We start from the raw sequence: 18,299 nt of genomic DNA, 5'->3' as shown, positions 1-18,299 counted from the left end.
GGAGGAGGAGGAGATGGATCGCCTACCTAATCAAAGGCTTTGACAGAAATCTTTGTATCACTAAGGGATGACAATTCTCGACAACTGTTGCCCATGGCAACCGTAGTATTAATATATCTCAGGCGATAGACAAAGGGTACCATTATCAGCTTGGATAATGACTGAGTGGCTTGCAGTTTTTAAAAACACTGGTTTCTCAGTTTCCTGGAAATGGGGACTTTACGAATAGCCCAGGACTCAGCAAGTTAGCTGGGGAGATAAATACTGATGGTCGCATTCGGGCTGTCTTTACTCCAAGACCCAGGCACACAGAACACCAGACCTGGTTTTCTTCCTCAGAAATGACCACAGAACCCAGACATTTGGAAAGGGTGGTGGTATGGCTTTCGTTTTTCCCCATTTTGATTTTTTTCAATTTCTTTTCAGATTTAAAGAAATCCTCTTTTATATAAGAGAGGTCTGATCTGAAATGGCTTCCCATCCAGAACACTCATTATCATTTGTTTTCACGTCATGTGGTCTTCAAAAACATTACCTCCAGGTTGTCTTTAATGTAAGTGGGAACCAGAGACAAAAGTCTTTAAAGAGGCATCAGCAGAGGCGAACCAGACCACACAGGTCTCTGTGACAGCGTAGTCGGTGTCAACCTAAAGTTGCAGGAAGACATTCCTGCCACTGGCCTGCCAAAGAGACCCTCCTGCACTGCGGCTCCTTGAGAACAGCAGCCAATGAGACTCTTCGGCCGCTCTGCCTGTCTCCTTAAGGGAGGCAATGTCTCCTGTTTCTGTATCCCTTAAACCATCAGGGAATATCAAAACCCAGTTTAGAAAGTAAAGGCACTCTGTTCACAGGCACCACAGGACCGAAGATGAACAAAGGACCTCTGCATTTCCCCACGACAGAGGATGCTGCTTCCGGAGCTCTCTGCCGGCTTCTGCCCACAGCTAAGTTGAGAATCCTACTCTTAGGCATGGGAGTGCTTGCCACACTTGAGAATCCCACTCTTAGGGCACTCTGCGCAGGACACCCTTAAGGAATAGCGCTGTGTTCATCTGGGACAAGGCAAGTCCCTGAGGGGGGCAGGGCTGGCTCTTGAGTGATTCCAGCTTAGGGATGAGGAGAGGGCAAGAAGGAGGGAAAAGACAGCAGAGATGAATCTGGGGGAGGGGGCAAAATGTGTTGTCTAGGACATGGTCTATGCCTGTGAGCCTTCAAGTCCTCTGCAAAGACAAGGTCACATGCAGCCTTTCCGCTGGGACAGAGACACCTTTGCCCACAAGCTCGCCACTTGGCTCCAGTGTCCCTGTGAGGCAGGTACTCTCGTCTCCTCTTCCTAAACAAGGAAATACAAGCGCAGAGAGACACACCCGCACATAGATTAGGTAGAGATGGCTCTGATGGAGGTACCAATGGGCTCCACAGAGGAGGGACACGAGGGTTAGGGTGTAGAGGTCACGGGCCTGCAGCCTAGATGAAGAGGCAAAGGAGCCCCGTATATATACTGGGATTAAGCTGTATTTGGTGTACCTGTGAGGTGTGAGCTTGGACCAGCGGCTTGGCTGAGGTGGCCAGATAGAAGAGAAAGGCTTTATGTGCCATCTCCCTTGGGCACTTGCATATGCGTGTGCGCGCGCGCACACACACACACACACACACACACGCACGCACACGTGCACACACGCAGAGATACACATCCTCACAGAGTCGTGAAGATATCACTCTTGAATAGAAACACAAAGGAGGAACCAGTCCACGCGCTGGATGAGGCCGTGGAGTAGCAGACACAGTGGAAACAAGCAGACAGAGACGGGCGGTCACGGGGACTAGAAGAGCAGGCGCGAAGGCCAGCGGAAGGAGCTAAGGCAGGGGTGGCATGGGTGACGGGCGGAGGCGATGCTTCCCTGGACACGGGACAGCTAGGGATTCTGGGTGTTTGGATATAAGAAAGGCATTGGTACCCAGCCTGCAGAAGAGCCGGAGGCTTTATTTTGTTGATTATCCGGGAGGACGTATGGCTAGAGTGGCATTATCTGAGGATTCCCTCAAAGCAGGGTTTCTGACAGCCAGGAGAGCCCCAAAATGGGAGCTGACAAAGCCACCAATACTGTGGAAGCAGAGAAGAAAGTGGACGCCCATGAAGAAATGCCAGCTGGCTTCCTTCTGGACCATTAGAGTCAGAGCCAAGATCATCATCATCTTCTTCTTCTTCTTCTTCTTCTTCTTCTTCTTCTTCTTCTTCTTCTTCTTCTTCTTCTTCTTCTTCTTCTTCTTCTTCTTCTCCTCCTCCTCCTCCTCCTCCTCCTCCTCCTCCTCCTTCTCCTTCTCCTTGTTCTTGTTCTTCTTCTCCTCCTTCATCATCATTATTATCATCATTATTATTTGTCTTCAGGGGCTCAAAGAAAAGCTAGAATCTGCTGTTTTCAGAGCAGCTGACTTATTTGAATATAGGATGTACATGCACAATACAACATCAACCAACCAGTCAATCGTCTGTCTGCATCAACCGTCTATATATTTATCATCTATAGCCATCTCTCACCTCTATCTGCTATATATCTATCCTCTGTTATATATCTATCTCCCTGTCATCTATCATCTGTGTTTCCATCTGTGTGGTGCGGAGAATTTAGCCTACGGCCGTGTACTCACTAGACAAGTGCCATACCATGGTACTACGCTCTCAGCTCCCAAACCTTTATTTTTAAACCCAATTGTCTCGCTCTCAATTCTTTCGCGTTGTGACCTCATAAAATAAAATCCAAAAATTCTAGGTTATAAAGTTTAAAAATTGAGGGTGATTCATATAAAATGATGAGTCTAGAGGGGGGGAGCAACAGACAGATGAAGTAGCATATATAGCAGAGTATACCTATATCTGGGTATATTTCCCATGACACAGACCCAGGGGTGAGGGCTTAGAACAGAAGAACAGTGACCCTGGAGCCATGGGGTGGCATAGATGAAATTCGGGTCCCCAGTGTGGGGCCCGCATTTCCACGTAGGGCCTGAGAAAGACGAAAAACAAAACAAACAGAAAAAAACAGCACAACACAAACAAACAAATAACACATATGACCCTGTTAAGAGGCCCTGTCATACAATGAGCATTGAGCAGCCAGCTGGTTAAACAGAGATAGCAAACTAAGTAAAAATGTCTGCCAAGGTGTGGGCACCCACCGCTTAGATCTAGGGTGGTTAAGCGCAGCCCAGTTAAACACAGCTCTTGGCCAGGCCCATGGACTTAAGGCTCAGCTCCCGCAGACCTGAGGACAGAGTGGAGCTAGCCACCAGAGCCAAGGTGGAGGGTCTTGCTGCTGTTTAGCAGTTTAAAATTTGGCTAATGTGGTCAGAAAGGGTTACAGGTAGGCAGTAAAGACAGGTCCAGACAGAAAAAAAAAACAGGTTACGGTGTGCTTAAAAATGTGCATAGACTTAAGAGAAGAGAATGGGTATAGACAGTCATAGAAAAAGTAAATAGTTTATAAATAATAGAGTCTTTAAAGAGAGTATAAAGTAATGTAAAAGTAATAAGTAATATAAAGTAATATGAGAAGAATAAGCTAGGTAAATATGGGAAATACACAGGGAGTCTGGATCCTGTATGGTGTTGTGCAGACTTTTGAATTTTTTGGATGCTGATGAGTGAATGACAGCTGTTGTGAGACAGTGGATTGTATAAGGGACTGTTGAATTAAACCAGCCTAGATCCTTTATGATGCCTTCACTTTAAAATGGAATTCAGAAAATGCATTGTGCTGGGGAAGAGGTTATGTTTCTGTTTCCACAGAAGATGAAAGACTGTGGATTCCTTCAAGGTTAATAGACATTAGGTTCGATCGGGGGAGACCTCCTGAAAATCTTGGCTAAAGACATAAAGAAATAAACCAGGAAAAACTACGAGACAGATGATGTATATACTGACCCCTCTGCATGGGAACAATTCTGAGACTGGATAACACATGTTACAGCTAGTTTTCCTAGGACTTGACCATTGTCTCAATTTTCTCATAGTCCCCTGGAATGCCATTACCCCCAGACAACAAGAAACAGTTTAGAGAACACAACACCTACATTCCCAAGAGGTAAGGTTGCTGGGTTTTGGTCATTTGGTGGATTATGGATGCTTGTCATCTTTTAGTAGGAATATAGGAAAAAAAGACAAGTATTCATCTAAAATATTTTATATTGTATGGATTTTATATATTGTTGCAAATTTAAAGTTATTTTTGTGATATTGTTTATGTTTTTATTGTTTGGAGTATTGTTCTTACGCAGCTCATTTAAAAATGCAATGTATAATTAAGAAATACAGGTTAGTAGTTAGCCATCTACAATAATCAAACTTGTAGTCATATTAGGTATGTTTTCAAGATTAAACAGATATATTTTAGATAGTGATCTTCAAACCCTTCAAAGACCTACAGAATATGGCATTTAAGAAGTCTAATAACCAAAGGTTTTTCATGACAGTGAGACATGTCTGTTCCTGGCAGCACCAATCTACTTCATAAAAGGATGATGGACCTAGAAGGATATTCATGTGGAATTTGTTTTCAGTGTGGCAAAGCTAGCCATTTGGGCAAGAAACTGCCCAGCCTTGACTGCTGACTATATGCTGTACAGACTATAGACAAGCAGGACAAAAAGGAAAAAGACTACTGAACTTTGGCAAGACAAGGCAGGACAATCCTTCAAACTCCCTGCTTCATGTAAGAGCCAGATGGACAAACATAAGATGAGGCCAAGCATTCATCACTAATAATAAGTCTCTTATGTCATGATTTGGGGGTGGGCAGTCTGAGAGAGTCTGCTACAGGTGACCCTGGAGCCATGGGGTGGGATTGGGATGGGTATAGCTACCAGAGGGAAGGAGGTGTTTCTCCAGATAGAACAAGGCAGAGCTACGTGAGACAGAGGGGACCCTGAGCTCTATAACCTTCTATAGTTGCACAAAATATGGTATAGGCTAGATTTTTTTCTCCTGTGGAGATATAGGTGTTATGTTACATCATGATGGCCAAGGATTTATATGTGCTATGGCAAGAAAAACCTCAGCAATTTCTCAGGGAGAAGTTTTCAGCCTTTCTATTCCATTTAGCTTTTTTTTTATCCTTTATTTTTGAGTCAGAAAGAATGAGGCTGAGAATAGGGCACCCCTTTATGTCCCATAGCAGCAAGTGGAGCTTCGCGCCAGGGGTGAAACGCCTGGGTCATTTAAGAGTTGATCCTGATGTTCTGACGCCAAAGGGCATGGGGACTCACCTGTTGCAGCCTCTTTGTTTGCAAATAACTTGTTGTCGACCGCCACGCTGATGTCATAGAACACGGCGTCCTCGTCTCGGTCAGCATCAAACTGGGGAAACCAGGGCAGACAGGTTTGCAACATGAGACACATAAGTGATTTGAGTCCCGCATTCAGCCGGCGTGTGCCGCTCAGCTGTGTCTACAATGAAACAGGATCTAAAGCGGCCGTGTTTATAACTAGATCCTTACAGTCTTTTGATTCAGATCTCTGGCCAGATGGGGAAGGGCAGTAGGAAGAAAATATTCAGTCACTGCGGTTAGGAAAATTGGGCAACATTTTCTCAATATATAAAGCAAGTTATGAAAAGATAATTGAAATTTACTTGTGGTTTTCTGGTTTAGGTTTTCTAACCAAAATAAAATATATAGTTATAAACAACAGGGGGAAAGATTTCCTGTTTATTTTCTGTGTGTATGTTGTATGTGAGGGTGTACAAGTACATGCAGGTGTGCGCATACATACGTGTGTGTATGCATGGGTATGTGCATACATACGTGTGTTCATTATGTGGGGGTTGGAAGCTGATGCTTGGTGTCTAGGATTTCTTTGACATTTTTACTATAATTGTGTGTGTGTGTTTGTGCGTGCTGTGTGTACATAATGTGTAGAGGTCAGAGGACATCTTCTACCTTTTTTGAACATGCCCTTCTGTTTACTACTGCATACACCAGCCTAACTGCCCAGTGGACTTTTAGGGTTCTCCAATCTCAGTGTCCCATCTCAACACTGGTGTGCTGGATTACACACTACTGTGTGTGCACACTACTGTCTGTGCACAGTACTGTGTGTGTCTGGATCACAGGTGCACACTACTGTGTGTCTGGATCACAGGTGCACACGTGTGTGTGTCTGGATCACAGGTGCACACTGCTGTGTGTCTGGATCACAGGTGCACACTGCTGTGTGTCTGGATCACAGGTGCACACTGCTGTGTGTGTCTGGATCACAGGTGCACACTGCTGTGTGTCTGGATCACAGGTGCACACTACTGTGTGTGTCTGGATCACAGGTGCACACTACTGTGTGTGTCTGGATCACAGGTGCACACTACTGTGTGTCTGGATCACAGGTGCACACGTGTGTGTGTCTGGATCACAGGTGCACACTACTGTGTGTCTGGATCACAGGTGCACACGTGTGTGTGTCTGGATCACAGGTGCACACTACTGTGTGTCTGGATCACAGGTGCACACGTGTGTGTCTGGATCACAGGTGCACACTACTGTGTGTCTGGATCACAGGTGCACACTACTGTGTGTCTGGATCACAGGTGCACACTACTGTGTATGTCTGGATCGCAGGTGCACACTGCTGTGTGTCTGGATCACAGGTGCACACGTGTGTGTGTCTGGATCACAGGTGCACACTACTGTGTGTCTGGATCACAGGTGCACACTGCTGTGTGTGTCTGGATCGCAGGTGCACACTACTGTGTGTGTCTGGATCACAGGTGCACACTACTGTGTGTGTCTGGATCACAGGTGCACACTGCTGTGTGTCTGGATCACAGGTGCACACGTGTGTGTGTCTGGATCACAGGTGCACACTACTGTGTGTCTGGATCACAGGTGCACACTGCTGTGTGTGTCTGGATCGCAGGTGCACACTACTGTGTGTCTGGATCACAGGTGCACACTGCTGTGTGTCTGGATCACAGGTGCACACTACTGTGTGTGTCTGGATCACAGGTGCACACTACTGTGTGTCTGGATCACAGGTGCACACTGCTGTGTGTGTCTGGATCACAGGTGCACACTGCTGTGTGTCTGGATCACAGGTGCACACTACTGTGTGTCTGGATCACAGGTGCACACTGCTGTGTGTCTGGATCACAGGTGCACACTGCTGTGTGTCTGGATCACAGGTGCACACTGCTGTGTGTGTCTGGATCACAGGTGCACACTGCTGTGTGTCTGGATCACAGGTGCACACTGCTGTGTGTGTCTGGATCACAGGTGCACACTGCTGTGTGTCTGGATCACAGGTGCACACTACTGTGTGTCTGGATCACAGGTGCACACTGCTGTGTGTCTGGATCACAGGTGCACACTGCTGTGTGTCTGGATCACAGGTGCACACTGCTGTGTGTCTGGATCACAGGTGCACACTACTGTGTGTGTCTGGATCACAGGTGCACACTGCTGTGTGTCTGGATCACAGGTGCACACTGCTGTGTGTCTGGATCACAGGTGCACACTGCTGTGTGTGTCTGGATCACAGGTGCACACTGCTGTGTGTCTGGATCACAGGTGCACACTACTGTGTGTCTGGATCACAGGTGCACACGTGTGTGTGTCTGGATCACAGGTGCACACTGCTGTGTGTGTCTGGATCGCAGGTGCACACTGCTGTGTGTCTGGATCACAGGTGCACACTACTGTGTGTCTGGATCACAGGTGCACACTACTGTGTGTCTGGATCACAGGTGCACACGTGTGTGTGTCTGGATCACAGGTGCACACTGCTGTGTGTGTCTAGATCACAGGTGCACACGTGTGTGTGTCTGGATCACAGGGGCACACTGCTGTGTGTCTGGATCACAGGTGCACACTGCTGTGTGTCTGGATCACAGGTGCACACGTGTGTGTGTCTGGATCACAGGTGCACACTGCTGTGTGTGTCTAGATCACAGGTACACACTGCTGTGCTATCTTTATTGGGATCTGGGGACCTGAACTCAAGTTCTCGTCTGGTGAAGCCAATGCTTCATCCACGAACCAGCCCTTTTCTTATTCAGAGAGTTATGACTCACAGAAGACACAGGACAATCTATTTGATGTCATCTAATGCAAGGGGACTGAAGAAGTCAACTGGAAATTTCAAAATGAAGTGCTTACTAAACTTCCTAGTCTGAGCACAACATGAGTTTTCACGTGATAAAACAAGTGAAAACACAGCTTTCAAAAGCACACAAGAAACGTCTATATTAGGAAAGAAAAAAACAGCAGTGGGGAGCAGAACTGGGCATCATCCAAGGAGTACAACAATGGTCCACACTTCCAAGGGCAGAAACAAGTCTTTGTCTTCGTTTGATCAGGCTGTCTGGAATCAACAGGCTGCACAAACCTCCCTAGGGATATGGCCGTTCCCAGCCCTCCCCCTATTCCCATCCCAGATGCACCACCTTCAGCGGGGAAGTAGCAATTCAACCCTCCATCAAGACTGCACCTTTAATTAAGCTTAGGAATGGTTTGAGGGGAAACAAATGGGCTGTGTTATTAGTGCTGTCTCGGTTTCCTATTTCCCAAGTGCACTCTCTAGCATCAAGCCAGGCTCTAAAAATGTTCTCTTCTCCCTTGCCTCGGGCCAGGAATTTCAACCCAAGCACTCTCCCCAGTGGCTTTCTTTCTCTACCCTCATTTGCCAACGGTTGGCCCCTCAAATGCTCCAGGAGAGCCACCCATGGCAGAATACATATGTGCTTGTAATCTGCTGGTGAGCCAGAGTAAGGCAGACCCCTGGGGTGTGCGGGCCAGCCTGACCTAATTAGCAAGCCCCGGGGTCCCAGTGAAAGGCCCTGTCTCAAACAAACACAAACAAAAGCAAAACCCCAAACGGGATGGATCTGCAGTAAAGAGTGCTAGTTGCTCTTCCAGGTGGCCCGGGTTTGAACCCAAGCACCCAGTGACTGCACATAGCCATCTGTAACTGCAGTTCCAGGCTCTCTGATGCCTTTTTGGCCTCTGTAGGCGGTGCACATGTGTACTACACAGACACACCTGCCTGCAGAGCACACACACACACACACACACACACACACAATGCCAATAACTAAATCTCCGCATACAACAACAACACCGAGGTGAACGCCTTCTGAGTGATGACACCTGAAGCTGCTATCTGGCTCCCACATTCACGTACACACACGTGTTCACACACACGTGCACCTGAGCACAGACGCGTGCTCACCCATGTAGTGATACCCATCTCCACACCTGTAGCAGGGATCATGCCCGCGGTCACAGGTGTGGACGTGACTGGTTAAAAGGAAAAGATTGGGGCTCAGAGGCCCCGTCTTCGGCTCACGGAGGGCACCGGGGTTGCGGGGTCTGCATGCCTGGGGCGTGAGTGCCATGACAATCACTTGTTTCTGTCTAAGTTCTTTCCCCAAATAAAGTTCACTTCAGTTATCCCGGGTCTAGTGAACCCTGATCTCCGCACTGTCACACATGCTGTCTGTCACGTGCTTGCAAACGCCCCTCCAAGTCACAGAGGACTTAGTGTCCTTCTCTCTTTGACTTTTCTATTCTCTAGGTAAAAACAGTAAAGATTGCATTAAAATCACAAACCTTTAAAGACCTGTGGTGCCTGCCACGAGGCCTGCAGACATCAGTGGTGGACTTGGGGACAAAGGAATTGTTGTTAATTATGGAACCAGGACCCGGTGCGATGGACGGAGCACAAGCCATGGAGAGCATACTAACCATAGTTTATTATAGCGAGACTGAAAGGGAGGAGACAGACGTGAGAGAGAAAGGTAAGGGAGAAGAAGAGAGAGAGTACGAGGAAGACGAGAGATGAGGAGAGAGAGTAAGAGATGAGAGAGAGAGAGAGAGAGAGAGATAGCGTAAGCGGCCAGGGGTCCTTCGCACCTGAATGCAGACTGGTTCTCATGGAACCCTGGGCTGGCCAGAGTGCTGCCTGAGTGCATCCTGCCAGGTAACAGGGCAGGCCAGTGTCATGCCTGAACCTTTCAGGAGTGACTTTGCAGGATTGAGTTTTCAAAGCCATCATGATACCTGAAAGAGACAGGTGTGAGGGGACAGTTCTGTGTGTGAGGCAGAGCATCCTTGTATTTTGATTTGGATTCCTGCAACTCAACCCTATGGATTCATTCTCTGCAGAACTTATTTCTTCACAGAAGGCAATAAGGGCAGGATGTAGAAGACAGGTCTAAATTCCGGCAGGATTCTGCGCAGAGAGATTCGTACAGGGCATGTGGAAGCCGTGGATACATTGTCTCCACCTTTGTCTCACTGGGAATTCACTGCTCAGCCAACAGTGTTGCTGGGAAAAGCTACCAGAGTAGAGATTCCAGACAAGCCTCGTAGGATACTTATGAAATACTTTCCTAAGAGAAACCCCCTTGAAATCGAAGCCTTCACAATGCAATTGAGACTTTGGAGTTGTTTTGTGATCGGAACATAGGGAAGGAAGGAAGAAAGGCAGGTGGATAATTCTGGCTAGCTACTGACATTAGCTCAGTGGATGTTCTTCACAGCGACATCAACGCGACAGCAGCCGGGCTCTGAAGACCCGCATGGCATTACTGTTGGCTGGGCAACCGCTTCACCGCGGTGGCCGTCTGCAGCAATGTGGTAAGAAAGCGTGTCCAGGCATGTGCTTCCCACCCAGGAGCGTGTGCACAGGGACACCCTCTCACACAACGGACCACATCTTCAGGGCTGAAACCGCCTCTGCCCTGGTGATGCGGCTCTGTAGTGTGCACTTGCTAGTCTGTCGAAGTACATGTGAAGCTGTGGGCTCATCCCCCGCACCCTATAAAAACACAACCAGCCAATCCAACAAAACAAAAACAAGACCAAGGTTTCAAGGGACTGAATGACCCTTCTAAGGCCGTGTGTGGCAGAGCTGGGGGCTGAGTGGACCGCTTGGCCACATCCGAGTGTGAGCTCTGTCAGCTGCCAACGCAGTTGAGCTCTCAGCTCCCCCTGGCAAGTCACTGAAAAAGGACTGAATGTGGGGTGCCATTGCTCACTTCTGTAACCCCAGCACGTGGGAGGTGGCTCAGGCAGGAAGGGAAGGAAGTCTCTAAGAACAACTTCCCTCCTCTCCCATTTAAAAATTCGGTGCCCCTGCGCAAGCGTGTGTGCGCGTGTGTGGTGTGTGTGCCTGTGTGTGAGTCCCCTTCCACCCTGCTGAGGTAGAGTGACTCCTTTTTCCCCCCTTCTGCTCTGTGTATGTCAGGCTGGCTACCCATTAGCTTCTGGGCAACTCTTTTTTTCTCCTCCTTCCAACTCTTTGCAGGACTGCAGGGATTACAGACATGAGCCATGCACGAGGGTCTTGTGGACTCCAGTGATTAAACTCAGGACATCAGGCTGGCAAAGCAAGAATTTTCAGCTGTCGATCACCCCCAATCCTTCATGAGCACATTCTGTATGGCAGGCTCTGTACCAGGTAACAGTGATCCGAGAAAGGGAGGTTAACCATGTTGGTTTTGTCCTTGTTAAAGCCCTGGATGACTAAGGTAAAGAAAGGGTTGCAGGGCTAAAGGGACAAAAGGAGCCACGTTCTGAGGGACTGAGAACTACAGAGTGTGTTTCCTATGTTTTACCTCACTCAGCAGCATTTGAACTGTCAAACGCCAAAGTGAAAGCTAACTTAATTAAAGTACTTCCCCTTTCTAGTCTCTTTTCCTCCCAGCATTCTTGCAATCCGAGGCTTTCAAGAATCACAAAACTGTTAAAGATTTCAACCTTTGTCAGGAAAGTTGGCAAATTAAAGAAGCTCAAGTCCTAGGAGACAAGTTTCAACTTTATGTGACCCCCATGCCTTCCCTAATCACAGGCTCTGTCGTCTCCCATGCTCTCTGTGCCGAACCCTGAAAGGCTGAAACACACACACACACACACACACACACACACGCACAGACACACACACACACGCACAGACACACACACGCACAGACACACACACGCATACACAGACACACACACGCACACACATGCACACTCACACACAGACACACACTCACACACACTCAGACACACTCACACACATGCACACTCACACACGCACATGCAGACACACACACATGTTGAAGCCATGAGACGTGTGAATGGGGCTAATCTTAGCTCTAGAAGATGGAAAACTGGCTCATTCTAGCTTTTGCCTGCTATTGTTCTTTTCCTTCATTTTCATGTTAATGCTTTTCTTAGTGGAGAGCTTCATTCAGTCATCGCCACCAACCACCATCACCATCACCTTCACCACCACCCATCACCATCATCATTACCACCCCACCATCATCATCATCCCCATCATTATCACCACCACCCCACCATCATTATCATCCCCATCATTATCACCACCACCACCACCATCACCCCCACCATCATTATCATCCCCATCATTATCACCACCACCACCACCATCACCCCCACCATCATTATAATTACCCCCACCATCATCATCCCCACCATCATCATCATCACCATCACCCCCACCATCATTATCATCCCCATCATTATAATCACCCCCACCATCATCATCCCCACCATCATCATCATCACCATCATTATCACCACCACCACCACCATCACCCCCACCATCATTATCATCCCCATCATTATCACCACCACCACCACCATCACCCCCACCATCATTATCATCCCCATCATTATAATCACCCCCACCACCATCACCCCCACCATCATTATCATCCCCATCATTATAATCACCCCCACCATCATCATCCCCACCATCATCATCATCACCATCATTATCACCACCACCACCACCATCACCCCCACCATCATTATCATCACCATCATTATCACCACCACCACCACCATCACCCCCACCATCATTATCATCCCCATCATTATAATCACCCCACCACCATCACCCCCACCATCATTATCATCACCATCATTATCACCACCACCACCACCATCACCCCCACCATCATTATCATCCCCATCATTATAATCACCCCCACCATCATTATCATCACCATCATTATCACCACCACCACCACCATCACCCCCACCATCATTATCATCCCCATCATTGTAATCACCCCCACCACCATCACCCCCACCATCATTATCATCCCCATCATTATCACCACTACCACCACCATCACCCCCACCATCATTATCATCCCCATCATTATCACCACCACCACCACCATCACCCCCACCATCATTATCATCACCATCATTATAATCACCCCCACCACCATCACCCCCACCATCATTATCATCCCCATCATTATCACTACCACCACCACCATCACCCCCACCATCATTATCATCCCCATCATTATAATCACCCCCACCACCATCACCCCCACCATCATTATCATCCCCATCATTATAATCACCCCCACCACCATCACCCCCACCATCATTATCATCCCCATCATTATCACCACCACCACCACCATCACCCCCACCATCATTATCATCCCCATCATTATAATCACCCCCACCATCATTATCATCACCATCATTATCACCACCACCACCACCATCACCCCCACCATCATTATCATCCCCATCATTATAATCACCCCCACCACCATCACCCCCACCATCATTATCATCCCCATCATTATCACCACCACCACCACCATCACCCCCACCATCATTATCATCCCCATCATTATAATCACCCCCACCATCATCATCCCCACCATCATCACCACCACCATCATCATCATCACCATCACCACCACCATCATTATAATTACCCCCACCATCATCATCCCCACCATCATTATCATCCCCATCATTATAATCACCCCCACCATCATCATCATCACCATCACCACCACCATCATCAGTGCTAGGGATGGAAGCCAGGGCTTGGCACACACTAGCCAAACAATCTCCCCAGGCTATCCCACAGTCCTTTCCTTTCATTTCCTGCAATTCTCTAACCTGGGGCTCAGTTGTCCTCACAAATAAATAAATACATGTTTCTGTCTTCTTGAGTAGCTGCAATGGCCACATATGGTCAATTCATAACCATGTTGGAGAGTCAATGGAAATCAAGCGGAATCAAAGAGACGAGCGTAGAAATCATGTTGGAGAGTCAATGGAAATCAAGCGGAATCAAAGAGACGAGCGTAGAAAACAGAAAACTCTGGGACGTGTTTCTGACAGGGATACAGGACACGCTGAGAGAAGGCACGGTTCACAGAGGAGGAGTCGGCTTTTCAATCCGTGCGTGCTGTGGTTCTCGCTAAGGGATTATCCTTCTTGTAAATGTAACAGCACTGAAGTCATGGGGGCATTGTGTCGGAACAGTGAATAATCAGTCTGGATAGCCAAGGGCCGGCAGAGAGTGGGGTGGGGGACAGGGGACAATAGCAGCATGGGGTGGGATATGGTCAGAGGCGGCGAGGGATTGGCATGCCTTTCTGCAGGCAAGGCTAGCAAAATGAAGAAAGGAAGGGAGGTGGAATGGAGATTTGAAAGCAAGTTGTCTGTTGGGAACAGGACACCTCTGGCTGTGTACTGTCTCCCCCTGAAGGTGTTTCAAGGCCTTCTTCAGATTCAGTGGCTCACTGCTCTCCGTGAAACCTCTGGCCGTGCATGTAAAGAGAGACAGCAGAGCTCAGGCATGTAACAAGTGCTTACCATTTGTTAAGCCTTGCTCCATCCGGGTAGCAGGCAATCACTGCAAAGCCTCCCTGTAGAGTTCTAGAACAGTGTGCGGTATTAGTTGCCACAAGAAATAGATGGCCTAGAAAATGAGTCCTTTTGAAGGTCATAGATGCAGTGGAGAAGACGGTTGGGACAGGACCTTGGGTTTTTCTCTCTACAATTACTTGTGCTCTTAAAAGCTAAATCATTTTAGCTCTGGGACGAACCAAGCCATGCTCTTATGTTGTTTCTCTTTCCTTCCTATTTTTAGCTTTAGAGTTATTGTCAACCTCTGAGCCCTTTCAGCACCCATCCCTCTTGTTCCTGGACGTACCATGCCCAGCTCCAACACTCCAGTGGTGTTTGCATCAGCTCCGCCCCTTAGAAAAACAAACCAAGCCAGGCTGATCTTGGTTTCAGAGCAATTAACTTCTCAGCAAGCTGGCCCAGAGATAGAAAGTAATTACAGAACAGAGGGCTGTTAAAAAAATTCACTCACCAACTCTTTGGCTAACTGAGCAATTTTTCCCCAGTATCAGGAGAACATAAATGCATGAGGAGAAAAGGAGATTGGGAACGGAAATCTGATTTGCAGTAATGGGGCGAGGAACTGCTTCTTTACAACCGGTAGGAGCTTCTGAGGCTGAGACTCAGGTGAGTGTAAAGGACTCAACCAGGAGGGCAATTAACCACTCTATTGGTCTGCTGACAAGGGCCCGTGGCCCATGAGCTGCCCGTGGCTAGGGTGGCCATGAATGAAGCTCAAAACCTCTGTAGGTGATGGTCTTAAATCAAAAGGCTGGACAGCCTTAATTTAGAGCTTTGGCAAGCAGCGGTGGACAGGAAGATCGGTTGCTGTCTAAAAGGAATAGCTACATTTTATTTGTTGGATTTTTATTCCATGGGACAGACATTTTATTGACCATCTATCACTCAATCAGATGACGCTCTTAGCTGATGCAGGTCAGGGAATGGGGTAGAACTCTCAGCCAACGCTTGATTTGGGAAACAGAAGAGGAGTGGGGCTGGGGGTCCTGAAGACCATAACTCACCAACTGCATTCATGGAAACACCCACATGCGCCATTCTTTGAGGTCAGTCTGCACCCTGCCCTAAGTTACGCCATATTGGGTAACATGATGGTTTTCAGGCTGTGCCTTCTGTAACTTGGGCTATAATCAGCGTTCGGCACCAGGTTGAGTTCAGATTCCGAGGCAGGAAGACTCTGCCTTGCTATGCGTGTAAACACCAGAGCTTGCCCAGGACCATCAGAGACACAGACTGATAACTACCCAAAGTGCCCATTATAAACCCATCCAAGTCCACTGAGAACACACAGACATAAGGGTGTATTCAAATTACAGCAGGAAAACCAGGTTCAGAACTTATCAATCCACGAGGAAAGGATGTAACACCTTCACCAGGGACCAGCAGAGGGAGGAGGATGTCAGATACTGTGATGGGGAAGGCTGTCACTCACCACCTGGAGTGTGCCTCAGGGCTCAAGGACTGACAGAAGAGCTGGGGGCTTACTCAGCTGGGTCTTATTACCGATGTGGTCTTATTTCAATTGTCATCTGTCTGTCCGTTTTGTTTGCTCTCAGTTCTATATTTTGCCTCTATGGCCTCTATCGCCCTGAATTTAGCTTCTTTAGCTTGGCTTGACTATTAGTCTTGGCTCAGATTGGTGACCCCGGGGCTTGTCTCTGTATTCAAGGCTCCAGCAGCAGGCATCTCACAAGGTTTATTAATGTCTTAATTACCTATCGCAGTAGTGACTTTCTTTGCATCTGTATCAGTTGTCTTCTAGTGAGGCCCTGAACTCCTTGAACACTACCGTGGCTCTCTAACCTTTTGTACACACACACACACACACACACACACACACACACACACTTCTCTCTTCTTGTGTGATATGTAATGTGTCATCTGATAGTTAACATCAATTATGAAGACTGTAATAAAGAACTTGTGTTTGTGTTTGCCAATGACCAGCTGTCAAGGGAAATTGGGACTATCAACCGTAGTCATCGTAGTCGTCGAAGCTGAGGATCTGGCAGTGATTATTAATTTATTGTTCTGTAAGGAACTGTGACATTGCAGAAAGACATACATACGCTGTGTGTTTCTAAAACAGCACACTAACTGCATCCTGGCTCTGTCTTCTTCGGCTGTTTGATTTGTTAACCACAGCTAGTTTTCTGTTGAGTAGGCCTCAATCCTCTTTGTTTTCAGATAAGCCTGAGGCCCTGGAAGAATTTCTCCCTACTCTAAAACCCAACAGTGACAGATTCTGTTCTGGATAGGTTCGACTTCACTCAGAGACAGTGACCCCTGCACTGCGGGAGTGCTTAGCTTCCCCGTGGCCCATTTGTCTCCGTCTTTTCACTGCTGCCATTAGGATACCGTCTGCCTCTTCTCACAGGAGACTAGAATCAACAGGCTTCCTTAAGGAACACAGGGTGTCTCACACCTGCAACTCAACCGGCCTCCTCACACTTTTAGAGAAAGCACCCTGCTTGATGCATGGGTTCCACTGGAGACAGAACCCCCACTGGAATCTGTTAGGAGCTTCAAGGGTAAAAGGCTGCCAGAGAAAAGCAAGTGCTAATTTCCAGAAGAGAAAAACCCGAACACAGAAAACAAGTGACCTGTCAGCATTTACAATGCAACAAAGGAACTTGGCAAGACATTTATAAAGTTCACCGTGTTTTGCAGGACACCTTCCTTTCACACAAAGCTCCACTCTTATCCTTAAAACAATTCACCCTGTCCTTGGGTGGCATAGAAAGATTGGCATCAGGGTGAGACTTTTTCCATAGAACCTCTGGTCTTCTTTGTTGATCCTTTAACTGCTGCCTTCATTGAAGAAGTGTTAGAGGAGACTCCTGAACCCTAACATTTCCTGCCTCTAATAATGAATGTTATTGAGATTAGTGAAGAAGGGGTTCACAAGATTTTTGTCCTTGAGTGTTTTTAGGTCCCCTGCCTCTTGAAAGCTGGTGAGTCACAATCAATCCCTCAATATGTTTCCTAGTAAATTCTTGAATTTTCACTCTCATTGCAAGTTTCTAACAGCTAAGTGTAGCTCAAGCATTTATGGAGTGCTTGTGGGTGTTATCCAGGGACATTCTCCTCTGTATCACCATATTCTTCTTTCATTTCTTACAAGCACCCTCCACTGTCTAAGTAAAATGCCCACTAAAGTGTGTGGAAACAGAAACACAGCCTGAGGACGAACTATACACCCTACACCAGAGGCTTGGTGTTAGGGAAACAAGACTTTTGCCTTACTGCGTTTGCCATCTAGATAAAGGGGTCTATTAAGGTCCTTGTCTAGGATAAAGATACTCTTTTTTTAAAAGTTGTTTCATGTGTGTGGCTGTTTTGTCTGCATATTTATCTAAGGAGGCCGTAAGAGGGCATTGGATCCCCCGGAACTGGAGTTACAGACTTGTGAGTTGTCATGAGGGTGCTGGGAATTGAACTCCAATCATCTAGAAGAGCAGCCAGTGCTCCTGACGGCTGAACCACTGGGCCCCACGGAAAGACATTCTTCATCTGACAACACACAGCCAAGACAACACCATTTTAAAAATCTCTCTAGAGAGTTAAGTCTCTTAATAAACTTTACAAACTAGAATAAAGTCTCTTTA

At 47.4% G+C, this 18,299-nt stretch overlaps 1 protein-coding gene across 2 annotated transcripts in view; it reads right to left on the bottom strand.

The window, feature by feature from the left end:
- The window catches only part of Ak5 (adenylate kinase 5), a 182,993-nt gene that overhangs the window by 63,793 nt on the left and 100,901 nt on the right, over nucleotides 1–18,299 (bottom strand). The window contains exon 7 of one of the 2 annotated variants that reach the window (XM_005083629.4): nucleotides 5,263–5,353. The exons of the other annotated variant lie outside the window; for it this stretch is intronic. Coding sequence (XP_005083686.1) covers nucleotides 5,263–5,353 — 91 coding nt within the window. The remainder of the gene's footprint in view (nucleotides 1–5,262; nucleotides 5,354–18,299) is intronic. 2 annotated transcript variants of the gene reach the window in all.

Source organism: Mesocricetus auratus, unplaced genomic scaffold, assembly GCF_017639785.1.
Source record: "Mesocricetus auratus isolate SY011 unplaced genomic scaffold, BCM_Maur_2.0 Super-Scaffold_100009, whole genome shotgun sequence".
Lineage (NCBI taxonomy): Eukaryota > Metazoa > Chordata > Mammalia > Rodentia > Cricetidae > Mesocricetus > Mesocricetus auratus.
This window is presented reverse-complemented; position numbering and strand designations above follow the sequence as displayed.